This window comes from Phaeoacremonium minimum (genome assembly GCF_000392275.1).
Source record: "Phaeoacremonium minimum UCRPA7 unplaced genomic scaffold PA7_03_scaffold_606, whole genome shotgun sequence".
Lineage (NCBI taxonomy): Eukaryota > Fungi > Ascomycota > Sordariomycetes > Togniniales > Togniniaceae > Phaeoacremonium > Phaeoacremonium minimum.
This window is the reverse complement of record NW_006921508.1, coordinates 15,280-34,632: the sequence shown is the minus strand read 5'-3', so window position 1 is coordinate 34,632 and position 19,353 is coordinate 15,280. Positions and strand designations below refer to the sequence as shown.

The 19,353-nt window shown below is 47.8% G+C and overlaps 2 protein-coding genes across 2 annotated transcripts; both read right to left on the bottom strand.

Moving 5' to 3' along the window:
- Nucleotides 1–11,025: 11,025 nt before the first annotated feature.
- UCRPA7_8718 (putative aldehyde dehydrogenase protein) lies at nucleotides 11,026–11,649 on the bottom strand (the record flags this gene model as incomplete). The annotated part of the gene is made up of 1 exon (XM_007921232.1): nucleotides 11,026–11,649. The coding sequence occupies one exon, from the start codon at nucleotides 11,647–11,649 to the stop codon at nucleotides 11,026–11,028; it is 624 nt and encodes a 207-aa protein (XP_007919423.1).
- A 6,227-nt stretch (nucleotides 11,650–17,876) lies between these two features.
- UCRPA7_8717 (putative trihydroxytoluene oxygenase protein) lies at nucleotides 17,877–18,919 on the bottom strand (the record flags this gene model as incomplete). Its single annotated transcript, XM_007921227.1, has 2 exons — nucleotides 17,877–18,317; nucleotides 18,641–18,919. The coding sequence occupies 2 exons, from the start codon at nucleotides 18,917–18,919 to the stop codon at nucleotides 17,877–17,879; spliced, it is 720 nt and encodes a 239-aa protein (XP_007919418.1).
- Nucleotides 18,920–19,353: the final 434 nt, after the last annotated feature.

Here is a 19,353-nt window from a genome sequence, read left to right as displayed (position 1 = left end):
GGAAAATGCTCATTTAATTGGGGCGATGCAGATATTCAGAAGAGTCTACTAGGTTTTGATGTCTTTACTGAGGCAGACGAAAAGTTTGATAAATGGTGGGCAAGTCAGAGCCTAGGTATCTAAATAGAATCAAGTCTTTTGTTCCTGCTTGATTGCCCAAGATCCTATGAATGTCTCAGTTCTGCTACGAGAACTTGTGACTTGCTATATGAATTTCCAAGAAAGGGTAGTACTTTTATGCAGGATTTCTGGCTCCATGTGAAGGTCACTTTAACGTGCGCCCATCACATTGTACGTGCCTGGGTAAGCAAATGGCATTTCGCGTCGTATGTTCAATTTTTCACAGGATTCCGCTGACGTAGTGTCCCTGATGGTCTAAGGCCGCCGTCTTGATTATTTCATCCGATAGGTCTGGCTGTTTCGGGAATTATTATGTGGGTTAGGTGCCGTGGTGTCGGGTGTTTTCATGCCTCAGCTGGGGGAGCAGGCGGACCCCCACACAACCCCAGAAAATACGCCTTCTCCGGGTACAGAGTGCGGAGTCAGAATGTCATCCAATCTATCATACATCCTATAGGTGCCAAAAGTCCATGTAATAGACGTTGGGCTGCACCTTTAGGAACTTACAGCGCCGCAACCGACTTCTCCAGCTCTACACCCAAGTTAGCTTGCGAAGGAGTATCCACATTATCGTCTATTGCACATCATTTTCAAAACACAGAAGATACAAAATAGCCTCCTGAACTCAAACCTGATAGCAAAGTTCTCCGGTATGGGCAGCTCAACTGAACGAAATGGGGAGCCAAATGGTGATTCACCCGTGTTACGGGTGGACTACCTAATCGTAGGCACTGGCCCGGCGGGAGCAGCTTTGGCAGCATTCATGGCATCATATGGTATGATTACTTAGCCCTTTGCTGATTCAAGTAGTCTAACAACTCTCTTAATGAAGGAATGAAGGGGCTCATTGTGAGCAAAGAGCCGAGTAACGCAGACACACCTAGGGCTCATATCACAAATATGGCTGCACTTGGTATGAGTTTTCGGTCTAATGCTATATTATATGATAACACTAATCTGACACTATGCTGCTAAACATGATAGACTGTCTCCGTGATATTGGCCTGGACGTGGAGTGTTACACGCTTGGAACGAGCAATGATTCCATGGTACATACTCGTTGGTCAAACACAATGGCTGGTCTGGAATACGGCCGCATTTACTCCTGGGGTAATGATCCAAGGCGAAAGGTCAGTCGGGGCTTCTTTCTTTGCTTCTCAGTGATGATTGGGGGCGAACATGGGCTTATCTTTTGATGGCACGTTGGTCTGACCTATACAGGGTGATTATGAACTTGCAAGCCCTTCGCATATGCTGGACCTTCCTCAGACTTTGATGGAACCGGTGTTGATGCGCTATGCGACCCTCAATGGCTTCAAAGTGAGATGGGACACCGAATTCATCGCGTTCCAGCAGGATGATCGTGGCGTCATGACAACTCTACAGGACAGGCTTTCCGGATCGACTTTCCAAGTCCGCTCCAAATATCTTTTCGGTGCCGATGGAGCCCGTAGCAAAATTGTTCAGCAAGCAGAGATTCCACTGATTCGACGACCGGGACAAGGCTTCGCGGTTAATGTTTTAATGAAAGCCGACATGGCTCATCTAATGGAGCATCGCAAGGGCAATCTTCACTGGATTCTGCAACCGAACCTCGAGACGCCAGAGTGGGGCTGGATTGGGTGCATGAGAATGGTTAAGCCGTGGCACGAGTGGCTGTGCATTATTTTCACGTCCCCGACAGCAGAGAGAAAGCTGAGATCAGAAGAAGAATACAAGCAGCGAATTCGAGAAATGATCGGGGATGACTCAGTGTCAATTGAGGTACTCGGTGTGTCAACCTGGGCTATCAATGAGATTGCTGGAGAGTACTATAGCAAAAACAACGTGTGAGTACGAATAGAATCATCGCTTTGGCGTACATACTAAACTGGCCAATAGATTCTGTCTAGGCGATGCCGTTCATAGACATCCCCCAAACCATGGCCTTGGGTCGAACACTTGCATCCAAGACGCACATAACCTTGCGTGGAAGATTAACTATGTAGATAAAGGTATCAAGCCATTAGTTCAACTTTTAACCTTATACTTGATGACTAATGGTTTTGATGCTAGGTTTGGCTGGGAGAGAACTTCTCGAGAGCTATAGCATCGAGCGACAGCCTGTCGGACTTAACGTGGTCACTCAGTAATTTGCCCCTTCTATGCTTTCAATTCTTGTGTCAAAAGTATCACACTGACAAATAGCTTAGGGCAAATGCTTCTCTCAGAAATCATAAGAATATTTGGGAAGTACTTGGAAATCTGGAGCCGACGCTTGAGGGTCGCTTGAAAGCCCATTCCGAGCTGTATGCCGACTCTGTTGAAGGACGTACCCGTCGTGAAAATTTATCGAAGGCTCTAAGGGCAATTGACAGAGAAGAGCATGGCCTCGGAATTGAAATGAATCAGCGCTATAGGTCGTCAGCTGTCTACCATGCTGACCAGGACGCGACCCCTGAATTTACCAGAGATCCGCTCGAACATTACCATCCCACCACGTATCCAGGGTCACGCTTACCACATGCCTGGCTCGGCAACCACACCCCATCCAAGTACATTTCTACTATTGATCTGGCCGGGAAAGGGCGGTTTGCTCTCTTCACTGGCATCGGCGGCCGGCACTGGAAAACAGCGGCAGAGACTGTTTCCTCGGAGCTGGGAATATCGATCAAGGCCTATTCGATTGGGTACGGGCAAGAGTTCAAGGATGTCTACCTTGACTGGGAAGCTCATAGAGGTGTTTCCGAGTCTGGCTGCGTTTTGGTGCGGCCGGATTATTTTGTCGCTTGGAAATGTCCGGCTTGGGAAGTGGACGGCGTAGAAAAGCTGAGACAGGTGATGAAATCAATTCTGTCACTCTCATAGAAACCCCCTTCTAAGAGGTAGTCATTCCTGAAATCATGTTGTAAACGACTGAGCTGAAATTTCTTATGTCGTTACCGTTCTGATTCAATGTTGATCATAAATTGATTGCTATCACCTCTACGTCTACTAAATTCTGCCAAGGGCCAGTGATACGAGGTATGTTAGTAATAGACCTTATACCTCGATCTTATTAGTCAATTCCTCCCTCATCTTCCAACAACTCCTTTCCTCCAACAGTAACCTGCTCTGCCGACTGTAGCACGTAGAGCATTCGAGCCCAGCTTTGTTTGCTAGTATTGCGCCATGCATGATTCGTTCCCCGTTGTACGGCAACATCTCCTTGCTTAAGAAGTCTTGTCTCCCCAGAGTCCAGGACTAGCTCGATTTCGCCCTCAATAACCACTCCAAAGTCACAAGACTGTGTCCTATGCATAGGTGAGGTGTACCCCGGAGGAAAATCTACCGTTCGACAGACTGTACCGCCTGGAATAGTAATTTTCGGTGCATGAATAAGATAATTTTGGTAAGTCTCAATATCCTGACCTCGAGCCATAGGAACAGGAAATCCTTCTGTCGTATACATTAGACTAAACTCCATGTCGCCTCCCATTACTCGCCGAACAGGAGCTGGCTCGGGGATGACGGTGCTAAAACAGGCCTTCCCGGAGGCATTATGTGTGGTGATATACCTCGAATGGCGACGGAGATTACTCTGGCTTGATGTTTCCATTTTGAATGGTTTACTGATCTTATTGAAGATACCTTAAGACAGAAACGGCGTTGTATTTAATTACGTGGGTAGGTGAGGTGAGCACACGACCACACGAAGCCGGAAGCCGAATAAACTTGCAAATGAATAATGAATATTGTCTTCCATCAGACTCGTCGAGACAAGTATTTTATCTATCTAATGAGGGGGGATGAGGGGTAGTACTATCCAGTTGTCGTAATTAGGACCAAAATGAATGTTGTTCATGCCCTCCAATAAATCCCGAGGACGATCGACCTCGGAATTATGCTCAAACAGGCCGGCACCCTGTGTGTCTCCCGAGGAAATTTCTAAGACTAGCTTATGACCTACGCCGACAACAACATTGGTGGGCCACACCTCCACATCGACTGGGTAAACCGTATCCGGTTCAACGGGGAGGACATCAGTGGAGAGATATGTCCGATGGGGTTTCCATGGACGGTGGAGAGGATTGTCCTCAGCTAGCGCCCGGAGACTAACACGGAGCCACCCCTTAGTCACGGGCACAGGGTCGCCCACGGTGCCTGTGTAGAATATCTCAGACCCCTGTGCATCTAGATGTCTAAGTGTTATGAAAAGGTCTATCTCCGAAGGATTTGTGGTCTTATTAGGGAGGGACGAGGCTGACACATTGATATGTACCACGATATGCCCAGTGAACTCTGTCTCACGTGAGAACGGAGATGTCGAAAATTGTACAACCTGTGGGTTTCTCAAATCGCTTGGGGCTCGGTAAGATAGTGTTGCCGATGTTGCAGCACTCAGCCCCGTCGATTCTGTCATTTGTCGATCCGCAGCGAGGAAGAACTTGGTATACTTTGTCCGAGGAATTGGCCACTCTTGCTCGTAACGAGAAGGGTATTGCTTTTCGGCCTCGGCATTGTTGTATCCAACATTGCCTGTTCGTAGTACCAAGCCTACTTTGGGTGCTTCGCCGGTCGACCAGCCTCCTGTGTCGTGGCCTTTGAGAAATGCGTCTAAGAAGCTTTTCTGCATGTCGACATTTTCCTTTGAATAGAAAGGTAAATCGTGGCGTCCAGTGATCATTCTAAGATACTTGTGCTTCGATCCAGCCCGTAAGTATCCTTCAACATTGCCGCGTAGATGAAGTAAGATCCCACCCCAATTGCCCACAGAGAGAACTGGGACTTTAATATTGCTGAGCTCGTAATCTCTGGAGGCATAATACTCTTCATCAAGAAAATGGTGGGACGCGTTGTCCTCATTTTGGTCTCGACGATTAGCAAGCAATCTCTCCTCTGACAAATTCCCCTCAATGGTATCCTGTCCCCATTTGCGATCAGCTCTTCCGGGTCGGCCGTACTGGTTTGTGACGACCTGCCGGTCCCACCAAAACCTGATAAACGTATTGGAGAGAATGCCTCCGTGTCGGCAACGGTCACGGTAGTAGTCTGACATACCCTCCCATGGTATAATGCAAGCTAAACCTTTTGGTTGGAGAGCTGCCACCCTCCATTGACTCCCGGCATAGTAGCTAATGCCGAGAAGACCTACGCGACCAGATGACCATGGCCTGGACGCTGCCCACTCAATAACATCAAAAAAAGCTTGGCTTGTGTTATACGACATTGTATCAAGCACTCCAGGAGATTGGCCTGTCCCAAGTTCGTCCGCTCTAACGATAGCATATCCCTGTCCGGTCCAGAACCCCGGATCCGGAGTTTCCCAAGATGAATGAGCCGAGTGGTGCTCTTTAGGCACTTCAGAGTAGGAATCGGCATGGAAACTTGATCATATTAGCAATGGGTCATGACTTAGCTGCTAGGCAGACGTTACTGTCCATAACGTACACATTATAGTGAACATCCTTCCCATACGGACCATAAGTTACCAATACTGGATACGTCTCGTTTTCTTTTTTAGGGCGATATACGTTGCATCTCACCAGGCCCTTGCCTGCCTTAAGTTCCACAATGACATTTTCCTCGTAGATGTAAGGAAACGAAGTGGTGTCCACTTTATGGGCGTCTATGATTTCGATTTCCTTCATTGATACAAGTGATTAACAAATCGTTAGGATCGAGTTTCGTTTTCAATTTCTGGCGAATGATTGTTCCTCAAGGTAAGTGTCTGGCAACATTTCAGGAGACGCGACTGAAACTATATTGACGCGTTCCTAGAAAGCATTCTGCTACCTGACAAATTGCCGCTGAAAGAAAACCCGCGTGGTGGAGAGTCTATCGGCAATTTGTATCTTACTCTGGAGAATGCCTATATTTGATATGACAAGGACTATGTTGATAGAACCATTGTTGTGCCAGTCACTATGGAGGTCTCATATAAAGGCTACTTCACTCTGGTCCATACACTGTTGAGCTGTTTACTACAACAGAATGTTCTTGACACAGTACATCTCAATAGTTTCCAGAAAACGTTGACTTTTAGATGAATTCAATCATATCCCTGATACTCATCAAACTCTTCACCTGATATCTAAGAGCTGTCTTAAGCGTCCAGACATAGCGACCTAACTCTACGTAGACTCATACCCATCGGTTGTTAGAAGCTCACAAAGAGCTGTCCCAAGAACCTTGGCAACAGGGATCTTAAGTTTCAACATCAAGTGAGAACCAACTTCTATCAGAGCATCAATCGAGCAGGCTTCTTTCTCGTTCACTTTGGCTCTTCCATGCCACATGATCAGGGTCGCAAAGTAGATACACAAAGGGAGGTGAGGAGGCTCAATGAACTGTGGCCTGTCCATGTCTAGTGATGTGCGCCGTCTGCGTGGCGCCAAACCAGACTCTGCAATTCGGAGAATTGCTTTTGCGTGCCAGAGTGAAATATCAAAATGACGACCTGTTGACCAAGGCTGGATTGCTTCAGCGCCGACATCGTCTTTTAGAGGCGGCGCCGCACTATGTGGTGCGGTCTGGGCAAGACGCTGAAGAGCTCCCATGTTTGAATGCAAAGTTACCTGCGTAAGATGATAAAGTAGCATTTGTGATATCTGGAGAGGACTGTCGAGGTTTGTTTGTGCTGACTTTGCCCTAACCCATTGGTCCAGTGCCATCTCGACGAACTCGGCTTTCCAGAGAGAAGGCAAAGTGGGATCGTCCGCATCCCGTGGGCTTGCCATCCAGCTGTAACGTATGATCGTTGCGAGTTGATAAATATCTGCAGTATACTTCACAATTGAGCTATTAGGTGTGGACTTTGAGATGATACCTCCCGTCGCGAGCCTTTGATAGCCAATTGTGTCTTGTTCTCTCCCCAAAAAGCATTGATCTCCAGCAAATGTCGGAGGGCGTTGTAGCAGCAGAACTCTGTAACTATCAAGGACATTCATTGCCTCTAGTATTAATTGAAGGTGGTGACGCTGACTCACGGTGGCATCACGCGGCATGATATTGATGCAGGAGGTCATCGCGTGCACTTTGTTGCCGTGAAACACCTCCATAAACTCATAAGCTCTTTTGTCTCCGCTGCACAGTCCATATAGCTCAAGGAGGACAAATGTTTTTGCAAAACTTAAAGAGTCTTCAAAAGAAGGATTAGTGTCTAGCAGATGGTCTTCTAGCATGAGTCTTCGCGAATCGTTGAAAAGAATCTTAGCAACTTTTGCGCTGCCGGAGGTCGTGCAGTAAAGACCTCCAATCGCTGCCATCGCAAGGCAGAGCTCTACTCGAGTATCATCACCTGCTTCAAAATCGGAGAACACGGCAAATGTGGCCGATAGGTGCCTTTTGGAAATGTTGAGGAGGATGTTGATTGTTATTTCATCGTATACGCCCAACTGTGGGATAATGGAATACCAGGACCATTGCTGTGCCTCTTGAGAGGGAGACGACGCTCGAGAGCGACGTTGAAGCTGATTCTTCATGATATCTACAGCGCTGTCCATAGATGGATCGAAGTTAACGTCAAAGGCCATAGGATGTTGAGGCCACACGTCGTCTACCCCTGAAAGCTCATTTAGGTCATCAAGCCAGTTACCGAAGTCCTGTATTATGAGAAGGGAAGAGATTAGCTTCTACACTGCGCACATGGCTACAGATCCTTGACTATTTACCGCAGGTGGAACGAGATCGTTCAATAGATCCATTGTCTCGCACATCGGTGGGAGTTGCAATGGATCAGCATCAAAGGCAGCTGGCACCGATGAGACTGGAGGTGGCTCAGAAGTCATCCAATCGTCCACCGCACCGTGGAGGGAGAGCCCGATTGTTTCAAAATATGCATCGTTGTTATTTCTCGAGTTTGGGTCGTTGATCTGTTCAATGCCGGGAACAGGGCTATGCGGTCTGTCCAGAGTTGACGGATCAATGCTACTTGGTGTCCAAGGCTCGGGAGCAGGAGGAATTGGGATGGAATAGGTTGCCTCGTCGTCACAAGAAGCATTCTGGTCGATAATAGCAGACTGTTCAACCGGCGAGGTCTTGGCAAAGTTTCGAGGCCTACCAGGTGGCCTGGAAGAGCTCGAGACAGTGCAACTCAGCTGCTTGGACCGGCAAGATTCGCATGGCCGGATATTGTCACACTTCAATTTTCGCCTCCGGCATTGATCACACGCCAACCTCGACCGTTCCCTGTCCCTGGGCTTTCTTGAAACCTGATTAGATCGAGGTATTCGAGGTCCTTCGCCCGATGTTAGGCTCTGTGGATGGAGGTTTTGAACATGCTTAGCCAACACGTCTGGCCGTTGAAATCCGGCTCCGCAATAATCACAATGGAATGGTCGTTCTCCCGTATCTATCGAGTCATTGTCAATAGGCTCCCATTGATTCGCTACAAGACTTGTTGCAAATTTGCTTGACGTACGTATTCGTTGATGTCGAATGAGATGCTCGTTCCGGGCGAAAGTGCGCCCACAGAAATCGCAGCGGGCCATGAATGGGGGATTTTCCGAGTGTCACTACTCTCCGGACTTCTTCACCTCCTTGGGCATTGTTGGAGTCTGACGGAATCCTGGGGTCAAAGGACTGGGTCATATTCTATTGCTGTAATGCTTGAGTAGAGTCGTCCAATCTAGTCTTAGCTCTCCACCTCGGTAATTTGCCTACTTACACCTCCAGACACACACAACAAACCCCACGAGGGACTTTCATGGATCAGTGATCCTCATGCGTATTCGCTTATATTTAGCGTATACGCTACCCGCTGAACCGAGATGCGCTTTCCTTAGTGAAGATCGCGGCGTGCGGGGTGCGGAGAATCCCCGTAGGATATTGCGGCTTGCCATTATCGTGAAAAGACAGCCAATAAGGTAGACTAATTTGGTAGCCGAGGGACGGGATCATTCTCTACCATGTCATGGGAACAATGGATATTTGGATCAGTAACATGAATCAAGAACTGCGACGCAGCGTGTGCTGAAGGGGGTTTGTGAGGCTCGACCTCTTTATTATTATTTTTTTTGTACTCGAGACTGAACAACGAGTCCATGTAGCTTTGGATCAGCAGATGCGCACCTACTTGGCCAAAGTAAATGCTTCTAATGGTTGATGTTAGGCATAGCTCAAGCTGGCCAGGGGAGCGTGATCCGTCCCATCAAGATGTCGCAGCTGCTAACGAGCGTCCTGATCCGGTCCTTCTGTCCAATTTCACGAGATCACTTATACATAGTGATGAGGCAAATGAGACCGCACAGCTACTTCATATGGGCTTGAGAGTTAGGGTACGCACTTATCTGTCTATCTCATTCATATTGATGTCAATTTGCCTCGATAGGATCATCGGTCATTAAGAAAATATACCTATCCCCTCGCTCTCCTATCACACTTTCCGACGCTGCCGTCATCCGATCGCATCACTCATTTGTGCCGACTTTTCCAAAAACGATGCTCGGGCCACCTCTTCTTCGAATATTTTCCTCAGTCGGCCTTGACCCGTGAGTCAATTGCCCCATTACGGTTCGGCGTTGCATGTTTGGCCTCGATTTGTAGTGGTGATGATGTGAATGAGACCGAGACATTGTTTTCGGCGGGCGCGAGCTTGTGGCCGGTCCTAGTCGAGGTAGACAATAGTTTGGCTCGCTCTGTTGAGATGCTTCTAGCAGTATGTAGTTACTATGGTCCTGGTTCTCCTGTCTGATCATGTTGAATGCTTACATCACAAGTCCGTCCTTCTCATCCCGTGCGGTGTGCTTGCAGCAACGGAATCATCTCGTGTTAGGGCAACACTCCTTCTCTCATCCACGTTGACGGTAGAGTGCTCTAGATAGGTCGTTCACTAAGCTTTACTTACCCATGATTAGGTTGCCCGCCGTATGCGTTTACATCAACCTGCGCAGCTGGAACCAAACCTTCGCGATCGGGTATCATCATTGAGGTTTGTCACCGCGAACAGGTCTGGGCCTCATCTTTCTGTCTCACTGACTGTTTCCAGTCCAATGCTCTGGTCGCTGTGGCTTTGGGATATTATTTACGCGCTTCACTCAGGTCATCCGTTAAGCTTCTCTGTCGAAGAGCTCTTGAATTTTATGCCTGGTTCGACCATCCCGTTCTTGCATGTTTACCGAGATCTACTGCTTGAGTCTACTCGTGGCAACCAACTACTCCTTACGACAATAGGTAGCCCCTCCCGAGATCAAGCATCCCTATTGCTCTTTGCTATCTTGTCTGAATCTATCACGGTGCGCCGATCTCTCGGGAGCATGAATAGCATTATCAATCTCGCCCCAAGATTGGACTTCGAACATAATCCTTTTGCCCCGTTTTCCGCTCACGCCGAGCTCGATCGAATCCAGAGTCAGCTCTCGTTAGCACTTGATCGATGGCACAGCCATTTCGCGGATTCTATAAGTTCAGATTTACTAGCGCTATATTATTATTGCAAGCTATATCTCTCTTGCGCCGAGATCCCCAGACTATGCCAATCGACACGTTATCAAGACTCCGAGTCGGAAAATATAAGTGCTTTGAACGACCTAGATCAACCAAAAATCTCAGACCAGTCCGTCAACAATGCATGGGCTTTGCTTGATGCTGCAGCGAAGGTCCGTAAGTCTCAGGAGGCACTTTGTTCAGCCTGGATGCCAATTGTGGTTTATCATGCAGCTCTGGTTGTTTGGGCCAAGATTAGCTATGAAAGTAAAATTGGTAGCCGGATTCACGCACATGGAAGCATCAGAACACTTCTGGCATTCAAAGCGGAATTAGAGGCTATGCGCTGGCCCTGCTGTATGCAGATGGCGGTCACTTTAGATAAACTCATGTCTACATAAGCTACGCGGATAGTAAAGTGGTGTCACAAATAATTACCTCAATCTCTGATAGATAGTTCAACGTTCGCGGACTTGTATTCCTATAGGTTATATAACTGCAGAGGAGACAAGTCTCAGAAATTCAAGCAAACAGACTACCGCTAGTATTCTTTTCTTTTGTCGTCGATTCCTTCCAATATGTCACTGTTCTTGTGTCGGTGTAGTAAGTGAGTCCTAGTGGCCCTAGCTCTCCGCCAATACCACTTTGCTTATGAGCGCCAAATAAAGCTACAGGATGCATCTTCAGCCCACCATTGACCCAGACACTTCCCGTTTCTAGGCTGCTTGCAATACCCCATGCTCGCTTCTCGTCACGGCAATAGACCGTAGCACCGAGACCTGTGTGCGTGTCATTGACGCGGCCAATCACGTCGTCGTCTTCGTGCCATGTGAGAACAGGAAGAATAGGACCAAATGCTTCTTCCTGAACAACACGAGACTTCTCCGGCGGCTTGGCCACAACAGCTGGAGAAATGAAGAAACCTGACCCGGGCTGATGTTCAGGAACCTTGCCACTGCCGACGACGAAATCGAAGTGTTGCTTGTCACAGTCTTCATAAATAGAGCGTACCTTGTCGTACTGCAACTTATTCTGGATGGGACTACAGAAACCCTCACCTGCCTTCAATGTCTTGACAATGGCTGTCAAGTGGCTCATGAACTCGTCGTATACGGACTCTTGCACGTAAACTCGTTTAGTTGCCATACAGACTTGAGCCGAGTGGGCGAACGATGCCATTGCAACCAGGTGCGCAGCGCTGGCCATGTCAAAATCGTCCGTCACTACGGCCGCATCATTGCCGCCCCTATTTCGTGGTCCATTGTTAGTTAGATCTTCTTACAAATCCGTACCACTTTTTACTTGCAATTCCAAATTAACTCTTTTCAAAGTTTCAGCGGCTGCAGCCATGACCTTCTTTCCTGTTGCGATAGAGCCAGTGAAAGAAATTTTGGCGATCCCGGGATGTTTGGTTATCCACGGGCCAAGACTGTCATCTCCTCCGAGCACCTGCACCACGCCGGCTGGGAAAGTCTGAGCGGCGATTTCGCCAACCTTGAGAGCTGTGTAGGGCGTGAAAGGGCTGTCTCCTGTTAGCAAAGACTTTTTGAGTCACCTTCATACAACGTACGAGGGCTTCAATATAACGGTACAGCCTGCCATGAGTGCTGGAGCAATCTTGAGAATTGCCATTTGGAATGGGTAGTTCCATGGCGTAATCCCTGCTACTACTCCTACCGGTACGCGTTGAAGCACAATCTTCACATTATCGTCTTCTTTGAGGACCTGCTCCTCGGCAGACCATTCAGCTGCAGGTAGATCAGATTAATACACAGGCCTCGATTTATACAAAGACGTTGGTTTCCAAGGATTGAAGTGAACTCACCATTGCCCCGAATAGTATTTATCCCCATGACAACTTCTGATTCTGCAAATTCAGTCTGCATGCAACCATTAGTACCTCTATTACATGGTAGAATTGTAGGAAACTTGGGTATCTCGACCGTCTTTCCAGTCTCCTTGGACAGTAGTTTTGTGAGATCTGACTTGTAAGTCTCTAATCGATCCGAAAACTCGATCAAGAGCTTGCGTCTTTCGGCGTGTTGCAGCCGAGACCAGGCTCTGAAAGCGGCAGTGGCAGCCACAACAGCGTCGTCGACATCCTGTTGCACTGCCATAGGGACCTGCCACAGTTCTTGGCCGGTGCGTGGATTAATGCCATTATATGTTTGAGCACCTGCAGCCCGCTTCTCTTTACCGACAATCTGCGCTGGTTTTATTTTCTGCTTCTATGTTGGAAAACAGTGACTTACATTATAGAAGTCCTGGAAGGACACTGAATTGGCCATGTTGTGCGCCGATATCAGGGTGTTTTCTGTGTGATTGCGCTGTTGCAAAAGCTTGAGCAACCCCCGAACTGATATGCACTGCGATTCAGCTAGATTTTATTGCGAATGCTTACAAGTGGGGAAACCAAGATGCGGACTCTAGTAGTGTAAATTCTGAGCAACAATGCCAAGGATGCTACATCATAAAATTGCCGACTTGGAGAAGACTACAGAAGCTCTGTCCAATTGTAGCTTCGATTCCTGTTGCAGCTACGACGAGAATGTGTATAGCGCCTAGTTCCAGTGTGCGGGATTTCTCCTGAGGTCATTTTATTGTCCCTGAGATGATACCTTCTGTCCTCAAGTTGGGCCCATGTGGGCCCCTTCACTTGTTTCCCCACGGGGGAACTGTACAAAAAAAATCCAGGGGGAACCCCAGGATACCCGAGCGTGCCTAGCTTTTTTTTCCCCCCTAGATCTCCAGATCATGATATTAATGTGAACGATAACTTGTTATTCCGAACGCGATGTATATCACATGTTGTCTCTGCCAGATTTAGTTTCGCACCCAAGCCCAGTGCCCTCTTAATGTTAATTATCGTTCCCAAAACTCCAGATGCATTGCAGGATGACCTCGTCACCCGAGAAGAACATTACCACAGAGGCTCTTGTGGTTGAAGCACCAGGAGCACCCTTCGAGTTACAGCAAGTGACTTTAGACCATATTCAGCCAAACGAGCTTCTCGTTGAGATTAAGTACTCCGGACTATGTCATACGGTATACCACCCTCAATATCAAAGTTTGACTTTTAGCTTACATACACTACTAGGACCTTGTTGTCCAGGCGGGTCACATGCCCTTTGGGTCCTTCCCTGCTGTCCTTGGACATGAAGGAGCCGGGATCATTCGCGAATTGGGCAACGGTTCAGTCAACTCCGGCTTGCGAGTCGGAGATCTCGTCATTCTCAGCTATTGCTCTTGTCTCGAGTGTCCTGCGTGCAAGGAAGGACGGAAAGGTGCATGCGAGAAGATTGCTCCCACCAATTTCATTGGTACCAGAGGAGATAGTAACGACAGCGCCATTCGGGCGTCCGATGGGAGACAATGCCGGGGCACGTTCTTCGGCCAGTCATCATTCAGCAAGCTAGCCATTGTTGATTCGCGAGCCGTAGTTAAGTACTCTGGTGCTGTCGAAGATCTAGCTTACTTAGCACCACTTGGCTGTGGCTACATGACGGGAGCGGCCACTGTGATGAACGTTTTGCAACCTAAACCTACGAGCAGCTTGGTTATTATCGGGCTCGGTGCAGTTGGGCTCTCCGCATTGATGGCAGCGAAACACACACAAGTTCAGGAAGTTATAGCTGTGGATATCATCGAATCCAGACTCCAAATAGCATCGCGGTTGGGGGCGACACATACCATCAACTCGAATAAATGGCCATCTATCGAAGCAGCCATTCTAGAAATCCTACCCCAAGGTTCTAACTACATCATTGAGGCTACAGGTCTAACGAGCGTGATTAACAGCGGCATTCGGGCTTTGGCCCATGGAGGCACTTTCGCTATTGTTGGCACTCCCCGGCCGCATGATGTGCTTCAAATCGACGCCTTGAGCATGCTGACTCAATGCAAGTCGCTAATTGGTGTCACCGGTGGTTATTGTGACCCTCAACAGGTAACTGGCTTTCCTTACTGCTTTATCTGGCGTTACTAATGTTTGCAAAGTTCATACCCTTACTAATTCAAATGTACCAATCTGGCGAATTTCCGGTCAATGAATTGTGCCAAACTTATCCGGTGAGCGAGATACATGAATCAATTGAAGACATGAAGTCAGGCAAGGTACGTCCGCATTTGCGAACATCTAAACAAACTATCGCTAAATCCTGGAAAGGTCATAAAGCCAGTACTAGCTTGGTAACCACACACATTCTAATTTGAACGATGTCAAGTCTGCCCAGTCATGAGTGTTACAGGATATGAGCATCATGTATTTAACAGCTAAATCCACACAAATTACTATTTGCTCGATCTTACTTGAGCCATGAGCCTGTGAATAAGAAGAATAGTTTGTATAGCAAGACCCAATACCTATTGCTTTTCATCTTACAAAAAAAGCATACACAGTCAGCACGAGTTGGTATTACCCAAGAAGATGTGCAAGTCATTCAGTAGCCATAACACACTCTAGTCTCTCACTTCAAGCAGATATGATAGCAAATGAACCAGTGTGTAAAGACACATGCGGCAATTCTTGCTTTGCGGCCCACCCGGATCATGGACCCCTAAAAATTCCCGCCTTTCTCCACCAGTATTCCGTAATTCCAGGATACGTTGCTACTCCATCTGTGACCTAGATTCTGCCTGGATCGATTGACTTGTAGCTTGAACACGCCATAAGTGTCTTGTGTCATGTACTTCTCAGTCTCAAATAAGCGAAGAAACATATCAAAACGGGTAGCAAAAGTGATACATCGTAAGTGTATTGCTTTCCTGTCATCACTAGTATACCTGGCCATTACCAAGAAAGACTTCAGGCAGGAAATTCCTTTAATTCGATTTTCTTTTTTTGGCCTGTCACTTCATCTTCACAGTCTTTGCATCGATACGCTATAAGTCCACTGTCCTATCCATTGAATGATCACAAGACACGACAATATATCATGATAGCCGATCAAGTAAAATGCAGTATCATCATTATAGGTGCGGGAATCAGCGGGCTCACAGCAGCCGTGGCTCTACGAAGAGCTGGACATGAAGTTCACGTATGACTATTAAAGTTTGTTTGACAGTTCCGGTTTAACACGCCGTCGATAGGTGTATGAGTCCCTGAGTGGTGAGGGGAAGTCTTCGGAAATCATTCACATTTGCCCGAACGCGAATAGCGCTCTTCATCATATCGAAATCGATCACGAATTGAAAGGTGGGCAAGTCATCGACACTGTAAGTTTGAAAGTTCTCATTGTCCAAGATATTCGGCTTCACTCATAAAATGAATGTTGCAGGTATGTTACTATACTGCCGAAGCCATCCTTCTCGGTATTATCGACATGAGGGAGGAGTTACATTATTGGCAACAGGTGAGAGAATGCAATGAATCTCAAATGCCATAACCATATAACATTGACAATTTTTCCCAAAGCCATGGCTGACAGCTCGTCGGGATGGCTTGATTAAACACCTCGAAGAGGCAGCTTGCTCCGAGAGCCTTCCAGGTCCGGTAGTTCAAATTCACAGGGGCCGTCGAGCCATAACTGTCAACACCGATGATGCCACAATTCAACTCAACAATGGCGAAGTAACCACTGCCGATGTCATCATAGCCGCTGAGAGTTTGCATTCTTTTGCTCGAACGTCTATGACCCAGAAGTCCTATCTTCAAACCGCTTCTCATGAGAGCCTGCCCATTTCACCAGAAACGAACTCTCAGACCAATATAGATAACTTCAACACTCCCGTCACTTCACTTGACAACAACGTGAGGATATTTGCGGCAAAGGGTTGTGCGGTCGTTGTGACTACCTCTGGCGGGGAGAGATCGGTCAACATCGTGAAAAGTGACGTCTCAGGTAATCGAGAGTATTCTGAAGCAGCAATACTTGATAACAACAAAGGACTTAACTATCTCGTGAGTGATGCCATAGAAAATTGCAAGGAAAAAGCCATTTCTATCTCGTCACACGTTGGTACAGATATTGTCCCAGCCTGGACGGAGAATCGGCTCGCCTTCATCGGAGATGCAGCATGTCACTATCCACCGTACTTGTTATACGGAACAGCTATGGCTATCGAAGATGCAGTGTCCCTGGGAGTGTTGCTCTCGGGATTGAATACTAAAGAAGACATTCTTGAGCGACTGAACATCTTTAACGAAATGCGGCGAAGCCGCGTCACAAAGCTTAGAGAGCACTCCCGCAACACCTGGAGCGGATTAGAAAGCGGCCAATTCAAAAGAGAGGATTCAGACTTTGCTTTCAGCCACGATGAGATCCACCATGCCAGACAGATGATTCGTTTACGTTTGTGGGGAAAGGCACCGAGACTTAGCTGGCGGCAGCCCGTGGGGTTTGGGCCTATGATGAGCCCACGACAGCATATCAGCCGGTCAATAAGCTCAAACCCTAGACCGGACCGGTTGGGCGAGGCCCAGTCATTGACAGCATCTATACGATTTCGCACGAGTAAAACCCTACTTGGTAATCTTTTACCGTCAGACAAGTATAGTTTCAGTAAGCGTGGCAGTGTTGCTGAGGCCAGCTTTGTGTTCCAATCCATAGAGAATCTGGCTTGGCTGGGGGGTGGTGGCTATAATCTGGTCCTCTTCCAGATTCACGGCATTCAACATAAGAGCAGCATCGACAGCACGACTAGGGACGGCTGCTACGTGGCTCTTGTCCTGGAAGATCTCGCCGATCCAATCATCTCTGGGAGAGAAGATCTCGGCTGGCCCAAACTTTACTCGGACATTGGTGTGCGAGACAACATGAAGTCTGGAGGTAGCCTCTCAGTAACTCTGTCATGGAGGGGCTCTACATGGCTATCTTTATTCTGGAACGGTCTCCAGTCATATCAGCAGTCTCCTCAGCCACTACCGTCCTCGGCAGAACATGTGTTTGTACATAAATACATCCCGGCAACTGCTGAAATTCCACATCGACAAGTAGCAGATGCGGACTATGATGTCCTGATGCCTCCCACGTCACCAGCTTCTAGACCAGTCCAATGGCAGCACAATGCCACGGAATCGGAATTCATTGTGGAACCTCGATTGGAGCATGAGCTTCCTACATTGTGGCATGTGGCTCATCGGCTAGCCGAGCTGCCTAACTTTGGAGTCGTGGAGGCTAGAGTTGGGACGAAACAAGGACAAGACGACTTCTCAGGGGCAATCAAAGTTTAGCAATGAGACAGATTAAGAGTCTGCGAAAGCTTCTAAAGCCTTCTTTCCCTTATAGACCAATATATTTCATCCTCAAACATCACAACTAAGGAATCACTCATTCCAAAAAGCATGCACGGTAAATAAATATATATATCTCAGGCATGTTTATTCTGGTTTCCGCCGACCCCATTTGAGATGATAACTAGTTACCAGCCTGGGGTCAGTCCCAGGTGACCGGTAGTGGAGGTCCCCAGATGGCCGCTGGAGTGCCTGCGGATCTTATGGTAGGTGTCTCCTCGTTGACAACATCACCGTCGGCGTAATGCTCGATGACAAAGCCAGTTGGATCCCACCAGTAGTCAAAGATCTGAGACCCCATGATGTGCCTGCCCACTCCCCATTTTGCCTTGTATCCCTTCTGCTGCAGCCATTGATGCCCCATCATCTGCGTGTCCATGTCTTCCACCTCAAATGACGAATGGTGCACTCTAGTATCTTTGCCATCATCACTACCCTTTGCTACCAGGAGGCAATGGTGATCCGAGTATTCCGGACCAAGGTCAAGGTGGAAGAAGGACATGAGCTCGTCACTGGCATTGCCGGGCTTGTGTACAATGTCTGTTGCCTTCAAGTTGAAGTGACTAGTATACCACTCGCATGTCTGGCCATAGTTGTTGGTTATGTAGCCAAAATGTCCAAGTTTATGGATTTTAGCTGGGCCGCTGCCCATTCGATTGAACACGCCTTGTTTTGTTAGTGATGTGCAGGAATATTTCATTTCTTATCTGGATGCGGGATATATTCACCCTTTCGAACCTTGTTCACGGCTCCATTGACATTTGGACGACCGTCATATACATTCGACACACCCTTGCTTGGCACGATTCTCTCCTCTTGACCAAAGACAATTTGGAGCTCAAAGCCGTTCACGTCCGGTAGGCTAACCATCTTCCCACCACCAGGTCGGTTCGAAATATCACTTACTTGCGCGCCCTCTATATTGCATGCTCGTTCAAAATCCGATTCTGTTTTCGCACGGAATCCAGAGCCGCAGAACCTCTTCTGCTGGCCGCTTGGTGCTTGCCGAGCGATGTAGATATAAGGGTCCGCACCGTATCCGCGGAGAAAGACATTCCCCTCCTCAGACTTGTCTGCAACCTCGAAGCCAAAGTCGTCGGCAAAACTCAGGAATGCAGAGATATCTGGATGCTCGTAAATCACGTATGATAGACGGTCAAGATGCACTTTGTTGGAGACAGTCATTGTTGATGTGTAGCTAGGGACAGTCAACTAAGATGTTTGAAGTTTAGTCTCATTGGGTCGATCAAAACATCGCAAATAATATGTTCTTATAGTGAATGCCCTAGTAGTGGATCATAATAATCATGGCGTTCAGTGCTGTCGTCGGTATTTTCTTCCTGCTGGGAGTATAATAGCCGCACACTCAGCCTCCACATTCCGAGCCCCACTGGGAACCAGAGCCATGAACATCTCGCCACCACTGCTTCCTCCACCTTTGAGAGTACCGCCGACGGCAGCCATTAGAATATCTTGAATTGCCTTAGCTTTTTAATGATTTTCAACTGATAGCGCTGACGACTGCGAAGACTGGCTGGGGTTTGAAGTAGACTGATTAGGTTAGTGGGATGGGCGACGGTCATGGCTGAGGCAATAGCCTAACACACTGAGCGTCCATG